Source organism: Buteo buteo, chromosome 24, assembly GCF_964188355.1.
Source record: "Buteo buteo chromosome 24, bButBut1.hap1.1, whole genome shotgun sequence".
NCBI classification, from domain to species: domain Eukaryota; kingdom Metazoa; phylum Chordata; class Aves; order Accipitriformes; family Accipitridae; genus Buteo; species Buteo buteo.
Genome location: NC_134194.1, coordinates 685,934 through 707,358, shown reverse-complemented (window position 1 = coordinate 707,358; position 21,425 = coordinate 685,934). Strand labels below are relative to the sequence as shown.

General features: G+C 36.8%; 1 protein-coding gene across 6 annotated transcripts in view; it reads left to right on the top strand.

The window, feature by feature from the left end:
* TCERG1 (transcription elongation regulator 1) overlaps positions 1–21,178 on the top strand; it is a 34,554-nt gene extending 13,376 nt beyond the window's left edge. For all 6 annotated transcript variants that reach the window (XM_075056961.1, XM_075056959.1, XM_075056957.1 and 3 more), the window contains 15 exons: positions 185–385; positions 1,665–1,780; positions 2,913–3,001; positions 4,022–4,182; positions 5,011–5,077; positions 6,163–6,298; positions 7,268–7,357; positions 8,120–8,238; positions 10,299–10,449; positions 14,834–14,998; positions 15,844–16,026; positions 17,170–17,349; positions 18,314–18,397; positions 18,646–18,746; positions 20,008–21,178. In XM_075056961.1, coding sequence (XP_074913062.1) covers positions 185–385; positions 1,665–1,780; positions 2,913–3,001; positions 4,022–4,182; positions 5,011–5,077; positions 6,163–6,298; positions 7,268–7,357; positions 8,120–8,238; positions 10,299–10,449; positions 14,834–14,998; positions 15,844–16,026; positions 17,170–17,349; positions 18,314–18,397; positions 18,646–18,746; positions 20,008–20,209 — 2,045 coding nt within the window. In that variant the 3' untranslated portion in view covers positions 20,210–21,178. The remainder of the gene's footprint in view (positions 1–184; positions 386–1,664; positions 1,781–2,912; positions 3,002–4,021; positions 4,183–5,010; positions 5,078–6,162; positions 6,299–7,267; positions 7,358–8,119; positions 8,239–10,298; positions 10,450–14,833; positions 14,999–15,843; positions 16,027–17,169; positions 17,350–18,313; positions 18,398–18,645; positions 18,747–20,007) is intronic.
* The last annotated feature ends 247 nt before the right edge of the window (positions 21,179–21,425 follow it).

Genomic DNA, 21,425 nt, shown 5'->3' with positions numbered 1-21,425 from the left:
ATTGCTTTCCAATTTAATTTTGAAAACCGTATTTATATAGGTAGATTATTTGTAACTTAAGTTTTACTGTAAACAGTGAAGTGCTAGGTTTTGGTTCTTAGGTACTTCATTGTCACTTACTGTTTTCTTTCCTTTTTCCTTTTTTTCTTTTTTTCTTTTTTCTTTTTTTTTCTTCTTTATACAGGTGTCTTGCCAGGCATGGCCCCTCCCATTGTACCTATGATCCATCCTCAGGTTGCTATTGCTGCTTCACCTGCTACGTTGGCTGGAGCAACAGCAGTCTCTGAGTGGACAGAGTACAAAACAGCAGATGGAAAGACTTACTATTATAACAATAGGACTTTGGAGTCAACATGGGAAAAACCCCAAGAACTGAAAGAAAAAGGTACTTTTTTTAAAATGCAGCTGTATACTAGGCAAAATTGCTTAGACCGTTAGCAGTTGTGTTGGAAAACGTGAACGAGAATATTTCTATTCCCTTATTTCCCTGAAGAATATTTTTAAATCCTGGTTATAAGTATCCATTTGGGTGGGTCTTGAGTCTGAAAGTTATCGTTTCTTTGTTTCCCACTGTATTGTAAGAGTATTTGGTTCTAGAGTGGCTTCTGTAGACACTTGGGTAAATGCGTGTTTCCACTCCAGTAGAAATGAAGTACTTTATATACTTAGGTGTTTGAGAAGATCCCAATTGCAGAAAGATAGAAAGTGAGGGGAAAATTCAGTTATTCTAAAGACTGTAAACCCAGAGAGAATGAAGATCACTGAAATGCTAAATTTCAGATCTTCATAAACTAAGTATATAAACAGATTTGGAATATGAGGAAAAAATAAATTACCTCCCCCTGTCCACATCCCTAAGTTGTATTCTGGTCATATTCTGTGACTTGTGTCTGTTTGAATCCACATTATATCCATGTGTGGTGTTATATTGGAGGGAAATTGTTCTTGTATCATAAATAAGGAAGAAGGGGCAAAAATCCTGTGGCTTTTATTCAGTTTATAAAGTCTTTTAAGAAAACAAATCCAGTCGGACCCAAATAGTTCTTCCTTTTATTGTCTGCTGAATTTTTCAGTTACAAGAAATCTTTGTTTAGACAAATTCAGAACACTTACAGTTAGTTAGTTTAATACCCATCTTTCTAATAATTCAGTTTTAAATAATATGTCTTCTTTTTACTGAGGTGAAAACATCTAAGACAGCAAATATCAATTTTGCTGAGTAAAGCTTATACATTTTATAATTTTTTAAATGGATGCAGAGCAATCCTCAGATGATTCTGCATGAATTTTCTCTTTTTTTTTTTTTGTCAAGAGCATTTCAAATCTGAAAGTCATCTTCAGTGTTGCACTGTTGGTTGCAACTGTTGTTTGATACATTTATTGGCATTTCAGCGATTTCTGTTGGTCAGTTTAGTTAGCTTTTTAATATAATAGGCTGCCTTACAATATTTTGGTTTCCAGTCCCAAGTACATCTTGGTACAGGAGATAATCACGTCTTTATAAGCAGACACTGTAAAGCCCAAGGAGGACACAAAGCAGTGAAAATACATTAAAAATAAGTTTTGTTTTGCTGTTGTGCTTGGAAAATCATACTGATAAAAATAAATTTGTTGTTCTATAATGGTTTCTTAATAATACTAAGGAAAATTCTGTCTTTATTTAGAAAAAATGGAAGAGAAGATTAAAGAGCCAATTAAAGAACCTACAGAGGAGCCTTTACCAATGGAGACAGAAGAAGAAGAGCCAAAAGAAGAACCTATAAAAGAACTTATAAAGGAGGTAAAAGACCTTGCAACCAAATAGTCAGTATCGCCATTTTGAATTCTACATCCTACAGGTGTGGATGCATCTGTAGACCGGGCATATTGACAGGAGACATGGTTAGTAATTTGAGTTCTTAAATTCCTGGGCTGATTTTTGAAAGCCTTCCTTTTTGGGCTCATAGCTTTTTTTTTTTTCCTTTTTTTAATTATTTTTTTTACATAAGGAAAAAAGGACACTTAAAAATACAGAGCACGTGAGTTAAGAAATTAGTAAGAACATGGAAAAAAAAAATTAGCTAATTGCATAGACATGATGTTCTCTCACTGATTTTAAGGTGTTCAGAAAAATGAAACTTGTCCTGAATGTTTGAAGTCTTTAAATTAATAGCTTTTTCTCTGTTTCTTTACTTCCTTATTTTGAACAGTTTTGAAACAAAGCTTACACGATCTCCGTGTGCTGTAACTGATAAGTTTAGTCTGTTAGGAACGCCTGTCCTTGAAAATGTCTGTAGTGTTTACGTTGCGGTAAACAAAATTAACTTTTTTCTTGTAAGGGATTTTGTCATGCTGAGAAAGCATAGCTCTTTAAGATGCTAAAGTGTTTGAATAAAAATTAAAGCTTTTATACTGATTTCTGCGAACTTCAGTGTAGCTTAGTAGGCAAAAGCACAGAATTCAGTTGCTGGTTTTTATTACCACTCTACCCTGTTCACTTTTGAGGTAGTTTCTAGTTTGCTTATTTCTGCTACAAAGGTTATTGCAGATTTTTGACTGTTTCACACTCCGTGTCTCATTTTCAAGTAAAGGTTAATTTTAAGAATAAATAAAAATTTCTTTGTGAGAAACTACACCCTTGCCCCTGTATTCAGTCCTTGATTCAAGGATTCATGAAGATCTAGGAAGGCATTTAAATAAGGTTTCAATGAAGTCAAAAGTTAGTAAACACTTAGAGGTTTTCTGAGTTTTGAGTAGCAGTTACGGTTGAAATTCCAATGCTTCTGTTTTAAGCATGGATGAAGTGTAATTGTGAGCTGTTTATTAGCATTGTTGCAAAATACATTTTCTTCTTTAAAACAAGTTAGTTACTTTATAATAAATAATTAACTAGTGGTCATTGCTTGAATCCTTTAACTTTTTTTTTCCTTGAGGAGCCAAAAGAGGAAGAAATGACTGAAGAAGAAAAAGCAGCTCAGAAGGCCAAGCCAGTTGCAACCACTCCTATTCCAGGAACCCCATGGTAGGTAACAGTTTCCCCTGTGGCCTCCTACTGCGGGACTGAGACATGATTTCCCATAGCCAGGAAAGGTCGCTGGATAGTTTGAACAAGTAATAGTGTGTATAGATCCTGTTCTTGGTATGATTCTGTCTCAGATAACGTTGGATTCCTCCAGGCAATGCTGTGCACACTGTGCCAGTACTCATGATATTCAGTGGTGTGTGTATAGCCTTTCTACCACACACTAACTGCAGTCCTATGTGGTGCCTTACCAGTATAGTTGTCATATCCCAGCCCCCTTCATCTGCCACTGATTCCTTCTGATCTGGTAGGAAATACTGGCCAAAAAAAAAATAATCTTGGACTTCTTTTGCCCTTATGCCTTGGGGAACAAATGTGTGCGGCTGCTGGCCAAAACAATCCTTTTGTTTTTTACTTGGCATAGATACTCATCAGGTGTCTCTGTGTATAATGTCATGATGAGGTTACTCTTGCTGTAATACATGTAAATCATCTTTGTGTGCTCGGACGACCACGGTAAAAATCTTAGTGATGGGAAAGGGACGTGGTTTTAATTTTTGCAATTTAGCCATCGATGTTTTTTTATTAATGTTTGATATTTAAAACTGTCTCTTTTCAAATGATCTCTGCAGTTCTTTCATCCTGCCATTTGTAAAATTCTGGCAAGATCATTAGGTTGCTTTTTCTCATATTTCACAGGGCATTGAAGAGATTAGGTACTTTTTATCCCAAAATCTGATTCAGCTGTCTAAAACATTTTTTTAGAGAAGAACTGAGTGTACTGCAGCTCCTGATAAAAAGTATTTTTAAAATTGCATTTCAAATCTGCTAGCAGAGAAAAGCAATAATTCAGTATCCCATTTGGACAGTAGGAATGTTTGGTAGTTGTGCAGTACGTATAACCTGGATCTGTCTGTGACCATTAATGCTTGCTTCAGTCTTTGAACATGGTAACAGGTATACAGAATGAATGAAGACAAAGATAATACAAGACTTCCTGTCTGACTATTAAATTTCTAGGTGTGTGGTGTGGACTGGCGATGAGCGAGTTTTCTTCTATAACCCTACCACTCGTCTCTCTATGTGGGACCGACCAGATGACCTAATTGGAAGAGCTGATGTGGACAAAATTATTCAAGAACCTCCTCACAAAAAAGGAATGGAAGAAGGAAAAAAACTTAGTAAGAGCAATCTTACTGCCTTCTTAAATTATATTCAGACTTCTTATCACTTATTTTGTGTTGATTTCCAAAGCTAGTAACGTTTAAATAAGTGAGAGAAACATAAAGACATATTGAAAAATGTATATAGTTTTAGAATTTAAGAATGCTGGTGGGAATGCAGATTTATAGTCCTTTCGAAAAAAACAGTCTATTGAAGAAAGTAGATACTAACAAGGTTAATTTTTTTTCTAAATGCCAACAGGCTGAAAAAACCCACAGTTTTTACTGACTAAAAAAAGGGACTCTGTTTGTTTTATAAGCAAGAGGAATTTGGGGGCCAGAAAAGATTAATCATAATGTACCAATGGGCTCTCACAGAAGAGGATTTAACTTAGAGAACGTCAACTGGAATACAGTTTTGGAAAGAGCTGCCAAGAGCAGAGAACATTCAAGAGGCTGCTGAGATAAGACTTCTTTCTGGCATGAGTTCTAGTAAATGATCCCGAGATGACATGTGGGCTTGGTAGTTGGAGGAGAGCAAAGTGCAAGTAGGTAATCAGGAGATGCAAATGTGCTTCATTAGACTGTTTAGCCTGAGGTTTTTTTCCCCTCGAAATAAGAGGTCAGTGTTTGTCATTTTAAATCCAAAGCTGGCCGCAAGTCCATTAGTCCTGCCACCAAATTCTGATAGTGTTATTCCAAAAGCGGCTGAAAACCATATGTCTTACTTTGTCAGAGTACATTATTGCTGCACACATTGTCCTCTGTTTTTGCACAAGGCTTCATTTGTAGATTACAAACTTTTCATAAATATAAAATCTAAAGAATTACTGAAATCTGTTACAGTTAGAGAAGAGCATGAATCTACAGAGGAAGCAAATGAAGATGAGCCTATTAAAATTAAAAAGCGCAAGTAAGTTTGCTTTTTCAATACTAAGTAGTCTGTATAGATAAAATAAAGTTTTTAATCTGAGCAGTGTGTATACTGTTGTATTCAGCAGAGGAGAACAGTAATTAATAGGATTGGTGAACAGAGTCGTCAACTTTCTGCTGTTTTACTCTAGCAGCTCAAGTATTTGATACTTCTCTGAGCTGAAATTCATGTATAGAGGAAATCGCATCTCCTTTGGAAATCATTTGAAATGGAAATAAATGGTATAAGTTGCTGAATCCAAGGAATATTTTGTGTGTATTTTATCTGAAATAGTTTGCTTCTGTTGCTTGTTTATCTAGCTTGTTAATTTCTGTGCACAAGATTTTGTTGCCAAAAAATTCAGCCATCTAGATTTTCCTAGTGATTACTCTGTTTTCACTGTATTATAAAAGTTTAAGAGTTTCATTTACATCTTTTTATCTGTTTTGCCTATTGGAAGCAATATACATCACTCTGAGTTACTTACATGCACTGCTTTAAAAGCAGTTTTACCATTTTATTTGTTATGGTGTACTCTTAGGGATGATCATAAAGTTGTTAGCAGTTAGGGCTTTGAGTTTGTTTGGGATGAAGCGCATTTGCACTTAGTAAACATAAATCAACAAACAGCTTACATTTTTCCAGAAACGCTTTGATGGATGAATGTATCTTTTGTGTTACAGCATTTTCTGTTGTAATGATTATAAGGTACTCTCAATTTGAACTAATTCCCTTAGCCATAGTCTTTTCACAGGGCCTCATGGTCTTGAACAGGAGATAAGAAAATTAATGCAGTTAATGTGAAAACTGTTGTACATCTGGTGAGACCATTGAATACAACCAGAACATGCTAACTTCTTGGAGTCATTTGTTGGCACTGAAGTTATTGAGAATACCTTGGTTCTTGAGCTCTTTCAATATGAAAGCATTCATATCCAGGTCTCGAAGAACAGCTTTCATGATTTGTAAGCCTATGCTTCTGAAGTAATCGGTTATATCCATTCTGTCCTGGTGTAGTTCAATTTCTAAACTACAGGGTTGACATATTAATTCTCAAGTTATACTGTATGTTTAATTTTTTTCAGGAAAGATGATAACAAAGATATTGATTCAGAGAAGGAGGCTGCTATGGAAGCTGAAATTAAAGCTGCTCGAGAGAGAGCCATTGTCCCTCTGGAGGCTCGGATGAAACAGTTCAAGGACATGCTTCTAGAAAGAGGGGTCAGAAAAGTCTGTGTGTGTGTGTGTGAGAAGCGGGGAGAGGGAGGGGAGGTTCAGGCAGAGGTCTCAATTCTTAGGGAATTCAGAACCTGCGGTGCTTTATGTAAGGAAAACAATCTCATCCTTCCTCTGATTAATGGGTGCCTTTGGTACAAGACTCCATATTTCAAAGAATGTTATCATTATAGCAAAATTTTGATTACTAAGTAACTGAAATTAAACAGTATCAAGACAGAATTTTTTTTTAACTTTTTTTCCCCAAGTTAAATAATTACCTAATTGAAAGCTGCTATTGAAAATAAATAGGACACACAAACTGGACACATCCATAATGTTTTTGGAAATGTTCCTACATGAGAAAAACAGTAAGTTCCGTTGTAGTCTGTACATTCTTATCCTTAAATGGGAGACTTTTAGCTTTTAGTTAACTAAATTTGAAATCTGCTTGATACCAATCAGTTTTTATAGGTAAATTAGGCTATTAGAATGTAAATTTATACAGTAACTTTAAAAAATTGAAGTGGTTCCAGCTGCCTATGCAGCTTTCATTTAGTTTCAATAACTGGGTTTCATGGGTTAGTTTTAATAAAGCTTGTTTAAGATGAGCTCGAACATGTTTAAATCAATCTCTTGTAGCAGAACTGTTATAATCTTTAGAAAAGATACAGAGCAGTTATGCGATACGAGAACATAGAATCTCAAGGCTTTCTTCTGATGTACTTACTGTTTTTTAAAATGTCTCACAGTGGTAGTAATTAAGCATGTGTTATTATTTAGAAGTTTTCAGAGCCAGTTAGTGTTGAAACTTGCTATGGCAGCTTCCATCATCTATTAGTTATGAAAACTTCAAGATGAGTTTGTTTCCCTCTTTTCATCAGATATGCAGTTTTGCTTGAAAACTATAGGACAACTTCTTTATATTTGAGGAAACTTAACTACTAGTTAAAATCTGACTTTTTTTAATTAAAGGTCTCTGCTTTTTCAACATGGGAGAAAGAGCTACACAAGATAGTTTTTGATCCTCGTTACTTACTTCTCAACCCGAAAGAAAGAAAACAGGTAAAAGAGAAGTCAAATTCACTCCCCATCCAGACACAACTACTACAGGCTTTATTTAAATCCTCAGTCTGCTATTTTTGTTCCTGCTAACCTTCCAGATTAATCAGTGTTGTAAGGGATTTTTGTTATGATTAGGGTTTGTCTGGAAATGGAAGAAGCCAACAAGAAAAGAAGTGAGTTGATAGTTTCTATTTTTCCTGTGGTTGGAAGATCTAATATTTTAACACAGTGAAAGTTGCATGCATACAGAGAGCTCCCCAAACCAGAATGAAATGGTGAGAATCATGAGTATCTCTTTGAAATATTGGCGTAATGAATACTCTATCTATTTATTAAAAAAAAAAAAAAAAAGTGGTTGGGGGGAAAACTAAAGAGCATTTTTATTGTTAGGCAAGTTCTCACTCCAGAAGCTTTTCTTCAAATGGATGTAGGGAAATGAAAACTTCAAGAATACAGGAAGTGTCTGCTGTCTTAAACATATGACCCAGAAAAATGTTGACGTAATGTGAATGTGTAAGAAACTTCTTCGCAGGTCTCAGATTACGTGTTTAGATACAATATACTACATGTGCAGCAGATTGGAGTAATTTGCATATTCAAATAGAAAGAGTCCCTAACCCTTCTTTCTGCTTCATCTTTGTTGGTTGTGTGGTGGCAGGAAAGGAAGTAGGATGAAGGAAATGGGATTTTTCCTCCCTCTTGCCTAGAGCTTATGTGGCTTCAGGTTTTTGTGTTTTATGTTGGTGACTGGTGTTTCTGTAGGTATTTGATCAGTATGTGAAAACCCGAGCAGAAGAAGAGCGCAAGGAGAAGAAAAACAAAATAATGCAGGCCAAGGAGGATTTCAAGAAAATGATGGAAGAAGCAAAGATTAATCCAAGGTAGGAGCTTCTTTTGTTTTTTGTATGCATAAGCTCTATTAGAACGAAGTATGTTGGGTGGTATTAGGTAGATTAACCTCTTTCAAAATGGGCAAAGAGGAGAAAAATCATCAGATATTGTTGAAATCTTCTTTTGCCTGCTTGTATTCGCCTAATCCATGAAATGGTAGAACTTGTGATTTATAATGATTTATATGTTTTAAGTCATTTTGAAGAAATCCCCAGCATGCTGTCCGGATTGTGAGAAAGGCCTCATGATCCACCACAAGGTTTCTTTAGTAACCTTGTTTCTTCTTAAGAATATTAATAGTCTCAGAGAAGTACCAGGGAGGTTTCTTCAGTCTGGAGGGGGCTGAAGGGATATTTTTCTGGTTATAAAGTGTGTTCATATGATAGAATGTTCTGGTGTCTTTAATATAGAAATTATTACATACCCCTCACATTCAGACCTTGCAGTGATAATAGCAAGGTGTTGACAATGCATGTACTAACATTCAAGATTTTATTGCTAGGATTGTTTGCTTCACAGCTTTCTCACATAGAGTTCGTGAAGTATGTGCTTATGTCACCAGATGAGCTCTAAAGCATTCTCTTGCAGCATCTCTTGGCTTATCTGGCATTAATTCTTTTACAGTGAAATAACAACTCATTTGTTTCACTTCAGCTTAATTCTTTTTTCAGTGACCCGTTTTGGAAATCTGGTGGAAGCTAGTGTTATGTTAACTTTTAAATTACTTCAAATCTGATTAATTCTCATTTAATAAGGGTAGCAGTTTCAACAGTAGTAGGCTGGGAAGAATGGAGGCATGGAAATGTTTTAAGAAAAAGTTCATCAGTAATAAGTTTAATACATAATTCAGAGATTAACATGGACTATTATGTTAGCTTTAGTATCCTCAACTTCCAAGATATCTCCAATGTGTCATATTGGGACTGACTCTGATCTCATTATGGGGTGGGGTGGGAAAGAGTTCCAGCTGAAATACTGTCTTGTTTAATCTTATCCTTTGTCTTCTGGTTTCAGTGTTTGTCTAAAGATATTGCTGTACTTCTGTGAGTGCCAGACTGGTTTTTTATCATCTATCTCAGTCCAACATGCCCAAGAGTTTGTGTTCCACTTCACTTAAACAGCTCTTGTTCTTCAATATAGCTGTACATTCACTTTCTAATCTTTTTGAATAAGCTGCCAAATTCTCTTCTTGTTTCAATTTACCCTACAGCAACAGTAGGCTGGATTTTCCAAGTCTAATTATTTCCATGCTGTGATGAAAACATTCGTATGATTATAAGTGTCTCACGTATTCTTGGGGCCAGATTTGCATCAGAGCTTGGAAAAAGCACAGTAGTGGTTTTTTTCGAGGTAAGTGGCAGTACTATATCTACTGCACAGATTGGAATCTGGCCCTGGAGGTGAGAGAACAGTCAGGGAAATGCTGTGGGGATAACGGGTTCAAAGCCCAGTATTGCTGCATCTGCCCATAGTGTTTAAAATATTTTCAGCTCCGTGTGTTTTAAGATTAGGCTATACAATGTTCACTGTAGGAGGAAAAATTGATTCAGCCAGTGTTCTATTGTGACTAATACCAAAAGATGATTTTCTTGATGAACTCTTAGCATTGTTTGGCTGCAAGTGAATGCACGTAAAATTTTCAGTTTCACAGCTGTGAAATACCTGGACAGACTGGTGGCTGAACTGCTAACCCACAAAAAAGAAGATTTTTTTGTAGACAACTGAGTTTTTTTCATTTCTTCTTCTGGTTGCATTGTAATCTCTCTTCCTATACCTGCACTTTCTGCAGGTAGCTGTATTCAAACAAATAAACAAAAAAAACCCTGTAAGTCTCTAACAGTACCTTTCATGTGTGTGCCTAAACCTGACTGCTTTCTATATAGTTCATTGATCAAACATCTCTATAGTGAGACCATAGGAAGTTGCCTTTTTTTTTTTTTTTTTAATTGTGCTCTGGCATGTATTCTAGCAGAAGAAATATTTCTCTGCTGAACCTGCTTCCCAGCAAAGACAGCTCTGCCAAATGAGTTCACTTGCCATTTTGTTGCAGAACTACTTTTAGTGAATTTGCAGCCAAGCATGCTAAAGACTCGAGATTCAAGGCAATTGAAAAGATGAAAGATCGAGAGGCCTTGTTTAATGAGTTTATCACAGCGGCAAGAAAGAAGGAAAAAGAAGATTCGAAGACCAGAGGTGAGAAGGTAAGGTAACTTTTTTAGTTCCAGCAGTGTGAATGGTGTGAGTCTGAGTGAGATGGGACAAAGACAGTGCTTGGTTTCCAGTGTGCCTTCTCTGAGACATGGTCCTCCTCTTTCCATAGAGGTTTTACAATGTAAACACTTCACTGATGTCCCTTTGGTCTTTTGAACTAACTATTTTAAGTTTGCAGGTATACTGACTTTTAGAGTACATAGAATTGAACTTACATTTATTTGTGAAGCTGAGTTTACTTAAATAATCACACTTTTTTTGTCGTTTTGTTTACCTAAGGAAGTAACATTATATTCTTATCTGGAATAATGCCTGATTTTTTTATTTTTTTTTTTTTTAAGTTATATTATCCTGAAGCATTAAAAGGAAAAGGTTTCTTGTCCTGTTTGGCTGGAAGCCCCAGAACTGGCCATTACCTCTCTGTTCTCTCAGTGGAGGCTGTAAGAACTTGAAATTCTCTGTAGGATACACCGTTTAAATTTCAAACAGCTTCCGTATCTTCTCTTTCCATCTAAAAGCTAGCACTTTAGTGACTTTTTAATATTTCAGTAAATATATCTTGCGTATAAACTGCTGCTTATTAGAATTAAAGGTCAGCTATTAAAGATTAATGAATTCCAAATGTCATTTGACTGTATTGTCAATAGCAGTGAGCAGGCTTTCACCACTGGGGAAGCAGGCTACTATGGAGGTGGCATCAAATGTTATCATCAAAATACGCAGCCGCTTACTTAAATGTCCCTGTGTGTTGTGTGAATGGAGAAAATAACCTCTAAAGCCTAATCATTTTTGACATTTTAAAGTCTGCAATATTTATTTTGTAGTATAAAGTTATTGCAAATTTCACCTACTAAGAATGCTTACAGAAGAGAAAAATGCTGAATAAGAGCTTAGATTTGGTGACAAACTCGTTATTGAATAAGTTTTGCATATTTTTTTTAATCTAGGTAGTCTGACCTGATCTGATTCTGTACTTGATTTTTTCAAATGTTGAGTTATTGCTGATATTTTCAATAAATGATTGTGCTTTCAGAGGAGAACTGATGTACTTCAAAACTAGACTTTTACATACTGCATTTTGATTATTAATGTGGAATTTTAAAGCATTCTTGCAGCTTAATAGTGCAGTTGAAGACTTTAAAAAAGTAAATATTTGTTTTGTTGTTGCATGATTGTTCTAAAATTGAAAAGTTAAAAGAAGAGAGATTGTGTTTGTTTTGCTTTTGAAATAATGTTTTTTTTTCTCCAAAAGCCTTTTGTAACCATTTTATGTATTCTGTTTTATAACAAGTGGATAGACTTTACAGTTATGTGCTGTGCGGCCTGTCAATCAGTTCAGTCTGACAGCTGTCAATCACTGACACGCAAATATTATGGGATTCCCTAGTGAGGAAAGAATTGGTATCTCTGTGTGGTGACTTTAGCCTCCCGCAGTTCCGGTACTTTACATTTTTTTAGTTTTTTTCCTTGTGAAGTGATGAGAGTTGTACCTGCAATGTGTTAACTGCCAAAAAAAAAAAAAAAAAAAAAAGACTTCTAAATACACCTGAAATATTTTCAGTCTTATTTTCCTTTGATTTTGAAAGTGTTTAAAACATAAAAGAAAATTTAAGGCATTTAACCTGAAGCTTTCTCAGTCTGTTTTAAAAGTCCAAAATCTTTATTTAAGGCGAATCAACTTTACAGAAATCTTTAACGTAAGGGTTTTAAATTATATAATGTTTTGATTTTGCTTCATGGAGTTATGGCTTATTGGATGGTAATGGAGCAGCCGGCTTTTCAGATCGTTGTTTTTATTCACGTGGCTAATTTCAGTGAGTAAATACAACGCTAATACTTCTCGGGTGACAGAGACGAGGAAGTATGTGTGGGTTTGAGGATAGTGGCAAAGGGACCATGAGCTGGTGATGCTGACCAAGCTGCTGATGTGCTGTCCCAGGACACAGCATTGTTCCACGTCCTTGAGATGAGCCGTGCCAGCAGAGGAGCCTGATGTCCCAATTTATAGAGTCTTAGGGAAACATTTGGCTGCAAACATCCTGCAGCCCAATGTGCTGATGGCCGTCTCGACTGTCATCTATCCTGTATCAAGATCTCCTAACAGTTTTCTTACATAATATTCTACTTAGTGGAGCTAGTTACTGTGTATAGATATACTAAACTCGCAACAGTAAAGCCATGATCTTAAAAGATTATTCCTTGGTGAGATGTTTTTGACTCAATTTTTTGAGACGTTTTTGTCTTTTTTTCTTTTTTCTTTTTTTTTAAATTGAAAACCAAATTTCAATACTTGTACTGTATCCATTGTGGATGACTGAAGTTAAACCTATGCTTTAAGAGCATTAAAGGTCTGGAAGCGTCATTCGTTTTTCTCGGGAGGGAATTGGCTGTACTCTCCTGGTTTTCAGTTAAGTCGGTCGCTGGCGAAGCAGCAGTTGGCCCAGCTGGCATCTCGGTACAGTAGTGCAGGAGCTCAGTAGTGAAAAAACACACGGCTGCTGAAGGAGCAAGGGGGGGCTGCTGCTGGTGGCTCCTGCAGAATCATCTTCCTGTAGGTTGTGGTGTTCTTCTTAGGTTTGGGTTTGTGTAGCAGCTGGTACTTCCAGCAGTGTTGCGGGTATGCAGTTTTTATCCGGTGGGATATATATGCATACGTAACTTGTGCAGAGTGCTTCTGTTGAAAGTTTGAGATACCCTTACTTTATAGACTTCTGTAGTAATGTCTGGGAATTGTTTGATTTTTAACAAATATTTCTAATGCCATGGCTTAGAAAGCTTCATATTTTCGATACTGCATGCATGTTTTAAGATGTTTTGAAACAACAGTCTTAATTTTACGATGAATAAACGGTTTGCTTAGCATTTTGTTCAGCTACTTTAAGAAAAAGTGATGGTGCTGTAGATGTAGAACAACTTACCACTGGCACTAACCAGTTGTTTTCTAATCTCTGTTTACTATCTTAATCTCTCTGTTGAGATAGTAAAGAAAAAAGCCTATAAAGCCTTTTAAGTTTATATGTGAATATTGTGAAGAACTAAAATTGTTGGTGAGCAAGCCTGCAGAACGTTGGTTCTGATCTTCATTTCGTTCTTGCATTCTGTGACTAAACACACTTCCAGAAAATCGGGATGTGACAGTTCTCTGGCAAGCCAGAGTTTGTTCGCCTGTCCATCTGCTCGCTTCCCTTACGAACCTCAGTGGTTTGGAGCTAAACTGCTTTTGGTAGTTTTCTTTTTTTAGAAGGATGAGGAGATAAGTAGCAAAAAATGAATGGCCAACCTTTCTCCTAGGTTGTTGGGTTTTTTTTTTAATTAGTGTGCAATAAAGATGGATTTTGGTTTGTGGTCCAGCAGGGTTTGGGATGCTGTGGAGGCAGCATGCTTCACCTTGCCTGTGGAGTCCCTAGAGTCATTCCCTGGCACTCAGCGAGTGAGGCGAACCAGCCCCTCGCCTCTCTGCTTTGGAGAGATGGAGGCTTAAATGCCAAACCAGACTTCTAAGGAAATAAAAAGGAGAAAATACCTAGGACCTAAAGTGCAGCAGGAACAGGGAGATCATCTACCCCAGAAAAAAGAGATGTAATAGAGGCACAGTAGTTGCTCTTGCAACTGCTGGTTCTGGGAGTTTGGATGAAAACTATGTTGCTAGTTGTCTTGAGATAAAAAAAGTAACATGATTGATCCTCTGCCAGCCCTTTGCGATACCTGCTGTTATGGACAGAGAGCTGACGTGCCATTTCCAATTGAAAAAGTAGACTAAAACATTTCCTGAAACTTTTATATATATGTGCATATCCATCTTAAATGTAATTTACTTAATTACCATATGTGGGTAATTCTTTATTGGTTAGATCCATCTTAAGAGATTGCTCTTTATCAGCAGATCCAAGTATTTACTTCTGTTCATTGTACACTTGGATGATGAATCCATAAATATTTGTCTAGAGCCCTGCTTAAAACTGCATAGCTGCTGTAGTATTAATATGCAAAATGCTATAATGTACAGTCAGTAACTTGTTACTTTGAGATATATAGATATATATATAAAAAAGCTCAAAAAAGAAGCTTAAATTGGAGAAAAAGAATAAAAACTGTATTGGTGAATCATTCTTTAAAGAATATAGTTCATCTTAGATGTAGCAGATCTTCTTAATATATCTGCTTTAGCAAAATTGTCCTAAGGGGAAGTGAATTTTAGATGCGGTTATGTCTAAATTCAGATTTTTAGTGATTTCTCTAAATTGTAATAGTATGTAATATTAATATGCTTCCCTCTGTTGGAGGTAAGTTGACTCCTTTTTTCGTAAGAGCAAACTGTTGGGTATCAAAATATCTTTCTCAAGCATTGTCTTTCTGTTTCTGTCTGTAAAACAGATCAAAATGGACTTCTTTGAACTACTGGCTAATCACCACCTGGACAGTCAGTCTCGCTGGAGCAAAGTGAAGGACAAAGTAGAGACTGACCCCCGTTACAAAGCAGTGGATAGCTCTTCACAGAGGGAGGACCTTTTCAAACAGTACATAGAAAAAATAGCTAAGGTATGCATGGGACATTCGGAAGTATAACTTAGGATGTTCTGCTGGTCACATTGCTGTTAATGTGTGAAGTAACTAAGTAGAAGATAGACTAATATGTGCTTTAGTTGCATACTAAAGAAAATTCTATACTATAGTTATTTGTAGAAGTACCCCAGAATGACAGCTTGAAACTTAGGAGTGCTGTCTCGGGTGGTGCTGCTGCTGCAGATGTTCATGGTGTGTGTATGCATGTGTGCATACACACACACAATATTTGGGAGAATTTGTCCAGCAGAGCAAGAAAGGCAGAGACTCCTGTAAAGCCATTGATTGTAAAAATGGCTGTAAAACTTCAGAAAATACAGAAACCACGTTGATTACTTACTACCAGGATGACAGAGTTTCCTTTGCTGTGATGTTTTTTTATCATCTGAGCTTCCTTCAGGAATATAGATGATTCATACACAGTTCCTTCACTGGTTCTTCTCTCTTAATCCAGTATTCCTACCTTTCTCCTCCAGGCAATTAGTGGTTGAGAATGTAAAACTGGGCTCACAAACAGTCATACCACTCTACCCCTGCCACCCCATTATTCAGAGTTTGTCACTGTACACAATAAACATGCTCCTGAGAAGAGTTTGTGATCAGCATTGTGACTAAGCTTCTCTTTCCCCCATATAAACCCTATACTGCTCCACTATAGCTGTTGAAGCAAAATTTTGTAATCCATAGATCTCAAATCACTTCTAAGTATTTTGTTCCAAGATGCCTTCAGTTTGATAACACTTTCATTTACTTACCTGTCTAGTGAAAATCTGAAAGGTGTTGTATTGTTTTATTGACAAAAGTTTGTTCTTACATTTCAGAATTTAGATTCTGAAAAAGAAAAGGAGCTGGAAAGACAAGCTCGCATTGAAGCAAGTTTGCGTGAACGAGAAAGGGAAGTCCAGAAAGCTCGTTCAGAGCAAACCAAGGAAATTGATAGAGAACGTGAGCAGCACAAACGGGAAGAAGCTATACAAAACTTCAAAGCGCTTCTGTCTGACATGGTAAGATATGGACGGGCTTTCTCAGCTTGTCAGTGCATTCTTTTTCGAATTGTTGCCCTATGTAAAAGCTTTTTGGCATTTGTAGTTAAGTATATATAGAAATAGAATCCTGCTCTCTTCTCCCTGCTGCTTTCCACTCACTGTTGGGAGTTTTGCCTTCGTTGGAAGAGAATGCTTTGCATTTAGGGTTCATGTGCTGGCCTCTTGCCCAGGGAGTTAGTGGATAGCATTATTCCTGCTGTTTCTCTGGAGTCTCATGGGTGATGGCAGATTTTCAGTCATGCTACTGTAAACTTCAGTATGTCTGTTGCAAAATTAGATGTTGTTGACCATTAGGAATAGTCCCCTTATTTTTGCTTGTCTCTCTTCTTCATGCTCCAAACACAGCGCCTTTGTCTTACTATTTCTCTGCTACATTATGTGTTTACTTTGTTCTGCTGGTCAAGCTAATCTGTGAGAGAGTAGTTCCTGTATGGCGAATGTCCTATTAAGAGGACAGGATTAGCAAAATGAGTTTTCACCAGTATGTGTACTATGCCCTTCCTCACTGGTGTAAGATATGAAATCCAAACACGTTACTAGTGTTCAGTTCCACATTTCAACACTGAAATCTTTATAAGGGGGCAGGATATAAACGGCTCATCACTCTCATCTGCTGGTATAGCTAGTAACATAAAGCAACAGCTCCTTGAGGATGCTCTCTGGGCTAGAAGCAAAGCACTGCAAAGCTCCTAGTGCCTCTTTGGAAGTAACTATCTCTGAGGCTGCCTTTCCAGACCACTTACGGTTAATATAGTATGTTATGCACAGAGGAGGAGAGTGCTGGATTTTTCTTTTTGAGAGAATACTCAGCCAAGTCAGTGGGCTATCTCCATCCGCATTGGAACCGATGTAAAGTAATTCCTTCTGCAACTGCTTGTTTACTATTTGTGGGGAAGCTACAACAGTCTTTTACTTACAAGCTGTTTGGTTTTGGTTTGGGGTTTGGGGAATTTTTTTAATCTTTAATTTGAACCTTAACGCAAAACAAGAGAAATAAATAAATAAAAAAAAAACCACCAAAAACTTAAGTACATAAGATATCAGTGATATCAGTGAACTGTAGAAAAAATAGTTTAAAAAAATAGTCATCTTTTGGCTCAGGTGCGTTCTTCAGATGTGTCATGGTCTGATACCAGAAGGACTCTACGCAAAGATCATCGATGGGAATCTGGCTCCTTGCTAGAAAGAGAAGAGAAAGAGAAGCTCTTTAATGAACACATTGAGGCACTTACCAAAAAGAAGAGGGAACACTTTAGGCAACTTCTGGATGAAACTTCAGCGGTAAGAGCTGTATATATTCAAACTTCAAATCTTTGCCAGCCCATCATGATTCTTCTGATTTTCTGTCACACAATCTGATTTGTTTGTTTTCATTTCCAGGGCCCCTTTGCTTCACCACTGTCTTTTCTTCTTCATAACAAAATTTGTGCATTATGTTTCCTTACCTGTTTATCTTGAGTGTTATTTTGATTTAACATACAGTTCATTTACATTTAAAATTCTAACCAGTGATCTCTTTATCTCCTGCAGGATGTTACATTTCTTCAACACTGAATTATTTGATACTCTTTACTATATGGCATCTTGCTCTTTCAGATATCCAGTGTGTTTGTCTTAATGAATATCAGTATATAATCTTACCAAGTTCATCTGTTTTGTTGTTCTCCTGCTTTATTTTGTGCTACTGAATCTGAACTTTTATTCTATGTAATGCTATGGAACTCTATCACCTATTTTGTATGTTGTGGGGTTTTGGGGAGGCTTGCTCTTTTTTAGTTATGTGCCAACTTCAGTGAACTTTCTTTTAACCCAAAAGTTTTTACCTCATTTTTTTAATGCTTTAGTTAAAAGTCCGTAAGAACACTGGGCAGATTTTTAGTGTGATAGAATAAAATGACAGACATGTAACTCTGAAGCAAGTTTTCTGTAGGTAATTTTTAACAATGCATTGATACACATAAATACATACTAGAAAAAGGTGTTGGGATGTAAATGGTATTTGTGAGGACTTTGGTCTGAAAATGCCATCTCAAAATGCTAAAGAAAAGTAAATACATAAAATCATCTACTTAAAAGTACTAATGTAGTAGTATAAATAATCAAAACCCAACACTTGAAAATACAGCAACAACTTTGTCAGCGGATTTGGGAGATATTTAAAAGCTTCAGATGTAGTAATATTTACATTCCGTATTCTTAGAATCTAATTTTCTTTTAATTTACTTATTTTTTCTTTTTTTGAAAGATAACTTTAACATCAACATGGAAAGAAGTGAAAAAAATCATTAAAGAAGATCCAAGGTGCATTAAATTTTCTTCGAGTGACAGGGTAGGTGGTTTGCATCACTGTTGCTAACTTTTAGTATGGTGCAGGATATAGAGAAAGTAAGTTAATGGCTGCTGAAGTAGTTTCTGCTTTATGTGAACAGAAGTATTATTGTTTAAGTAAGTTTTTTAATTAACAATGTAAAAGATAAGGAAAAATGTAATGTAATTATTGCTTATGTTCAGTATGTTTAAGTTGCATGAAGTATGTAATCTGCATTCAGTGTTTTAAGCTTATATTTTTTCTTTCAGAAAAAACAAAGGGAGTTTGAGGAATACATTAGAGACAAATACATTACCGCCAAAGCTGACTTCCGAACGCTATTGAAAGAGACCAAATTTATAACGTACAGGTGTGTAGCATAATGTCAACAAAGCACTAATCTTTTTATTGTGCTTTTCCGTATAAGTGGCAACAAACTGATGACTGTTTTTTCTCCTAGCATAAGATGGTGGTGTCTAAGTTACACTTTTACAACTTTTCATAACCTGTCTAGAAAAAAAAAAATGTCTGCAGCAGACTTTTTGCTTTATTTTGACATTGCTGCTGCTGACTTAAAGAGTAATGAAAATCAGACTAACACAGGTGTGAGGTTCTTTTTGGCTTTGGCATAGTATTCTGTGAATAGTACTCTGAGCTGTCAGGCATTAAATTCATTTTGTGGTGAGGGCCATCTCTCATGTTTGTATTAGTCCTTGGTTTAGACTCAGGAGGGATCAATACTGAAATGAGGGAGGACTCTTTCAGGATTTTGGAGTAGACAGCAAAGAAATATTGGCTTCATTGAAATTTTATTTAAAAAACCCATAAATAATTTGCCTGGTTTCTGTGAGAGGATTTAATTGAAAGGGTATGCCTTACAGGTGGGTAGATTTACAAAGCAGTTGACTTTTTCACTCAGTTTCAGGGGATGGTAAGGCTGATACAGAATCTTGGGTATGGACCAAAACAAGTTTCCTGTCAGAAACTTGAGTTCACTTCAAAAGGAGAAAATGAAATTAAGTTCTTTGGATCCTAACAAACCACATGGTTCCCTTGCAGTCAGCACTGTAGTGTGTTGGAGTTCTGGTTTCAGGTGGTGCTGCTGTCAGTGAGCTGAGTGACAGTGCTCTAAGCCGGTGTGGCGGACACAGTCAGTCGGTCAAGCTGGATCGTAACTGAGACTCCCACATCCAAATCCTAATTATTTGCCTCATTTAGATGCTGAGTGTAAAACTCTGATTTTTTTTAAATTTTTTTTTTGTCCCCTCTAGGTTTTAGCATTTGTATAGTTCACATAGTGCTGTACAAGGCCATCGCAGCCAGACATGAGTCTTCCATGGTGCTTAGTTAATGTAGCACAAATGTAGGCAACAAGCCTTTATTTCCTGTGCATAGAGTACTGTTGACATGCCTAGTCCTGACCTAAAGTGGCATCTTTCTAGCTAAGAAGATACCCAGGTCTCCGCAGCCTTTTTCTGCTTTGCCTTTCCGTTGACTCTACCTGTGCTTTCTTACGGTGAGGGCAGCTTCTCTAAGCTCATAGCAGCCACCGCCAGGAGCAGGGTGGGTTCCCGGGGTGTTCTGTGCATCCTGCACCACTCTCAGGTGGTAATTCTTACGCTTGCTTTCAGATCCAAAAAGTTGATCCAGGAGTCAGATCAGCATCTGAAAGATGTAGAGAAGATACTACAAAACGACAAGCGATACCTGGTACTTGACTGCGTACCAGAAGAGAGACGCAAACTCATTGTGTCCTACGTAGATGACCTGGACCGTCGAGGCCCGCCTCCACCACCCACAGCTTCAGAGCCTACAAGACGAACAACAAAATAGTTATGAAATACTCTTAAGCCAAGAGTATCTATTAAATCAAAAAGCTTGCATGAGCCATCTGTCAGGTTTATACATATACATTACCGTGAATATATTGCAAAACCATCTGAGGAGCAGAGGAAGAAGCAGCATTTGTGAACATAAAATGGTCTCCGGGCTGGGGGAAGGGGGGATGACCAACAACAAAAAACCCACATTAAAGGTATTTATGAGTTTCTTTGGGGCATGACTGACAAAAATCCGAACACATGGGCTGTGTTTGGTAACTTCAGATCTCAGAGCAATGCAGTATCTGTATATGAGGTGTGAGTGTCTGATATTTGGAGGCATTCTTCTCAGCAGTGTCACACATGTGAGACTTAAGGATGATCACGCTTGTGGTTTGAACTTGTACTACGTGTGTGCCGCCAGCTTCCTAATGGTTACCCGCAGTCCCTGGCTGAGGAGGTGAAATACTGTCTGACAGCTTAAATTATTGATTACTGAAGACCGCGTTCTGGAAACACAAGTCCCAATTCTCTGCTTCCTCTCACCCTTGTAAATGGAACTAAATCCATTAAAGCCAGAGTTAAAACTGAGAGAGGAGAATTATAACTAAGAGACCAAATTAAATTTGTTCACAGGTCTGCTTTTTTTCCTTACCCTATCCATGAATTAGAAGCAAAATCAGGTTGCTCTGCCCAAGTGAAGATTTATCTAGTAATTTTTACTCGAAGTTGGAAACACTTGGTAAATAACAGTGGTTACTGGAGCAGAACAGGACGGTTGTATAAACACATTTTTATTTACGATAAAGTGATCTTTACATACTTCTGGATTAGACTGTGGATTTCCCCTCTGGGCAATTCTTGTAAACTATACTCCTGTTTTGAATGTTAAACTTGTGTTTCTAAAGTTTAATTTTGAAATGTTGGGATTGTTCAGTTTATGTATTTGAACTACAATAAACCAACCCTTTTTATATATGGATTGTACAGGCCTAATACCAGTTTTTGTTGGATTTTGTTGAACTTGTGAATTTACAAGTAAAGCAAACAACGGAATTCATATCACCTAGATTCTTGGCTGCGTTTGGCAAAACAGTACCTGTGGCACTGTGTGACATTGGATTACACTTCAGCAGCAGCATTCAGGTCAGCATATGTGCTATGGGGTGCCAAGCAAAATTATTTTCTAGTTTAGTTCTTTAGTTTTTTGCTTAAATACGAGATGGTAG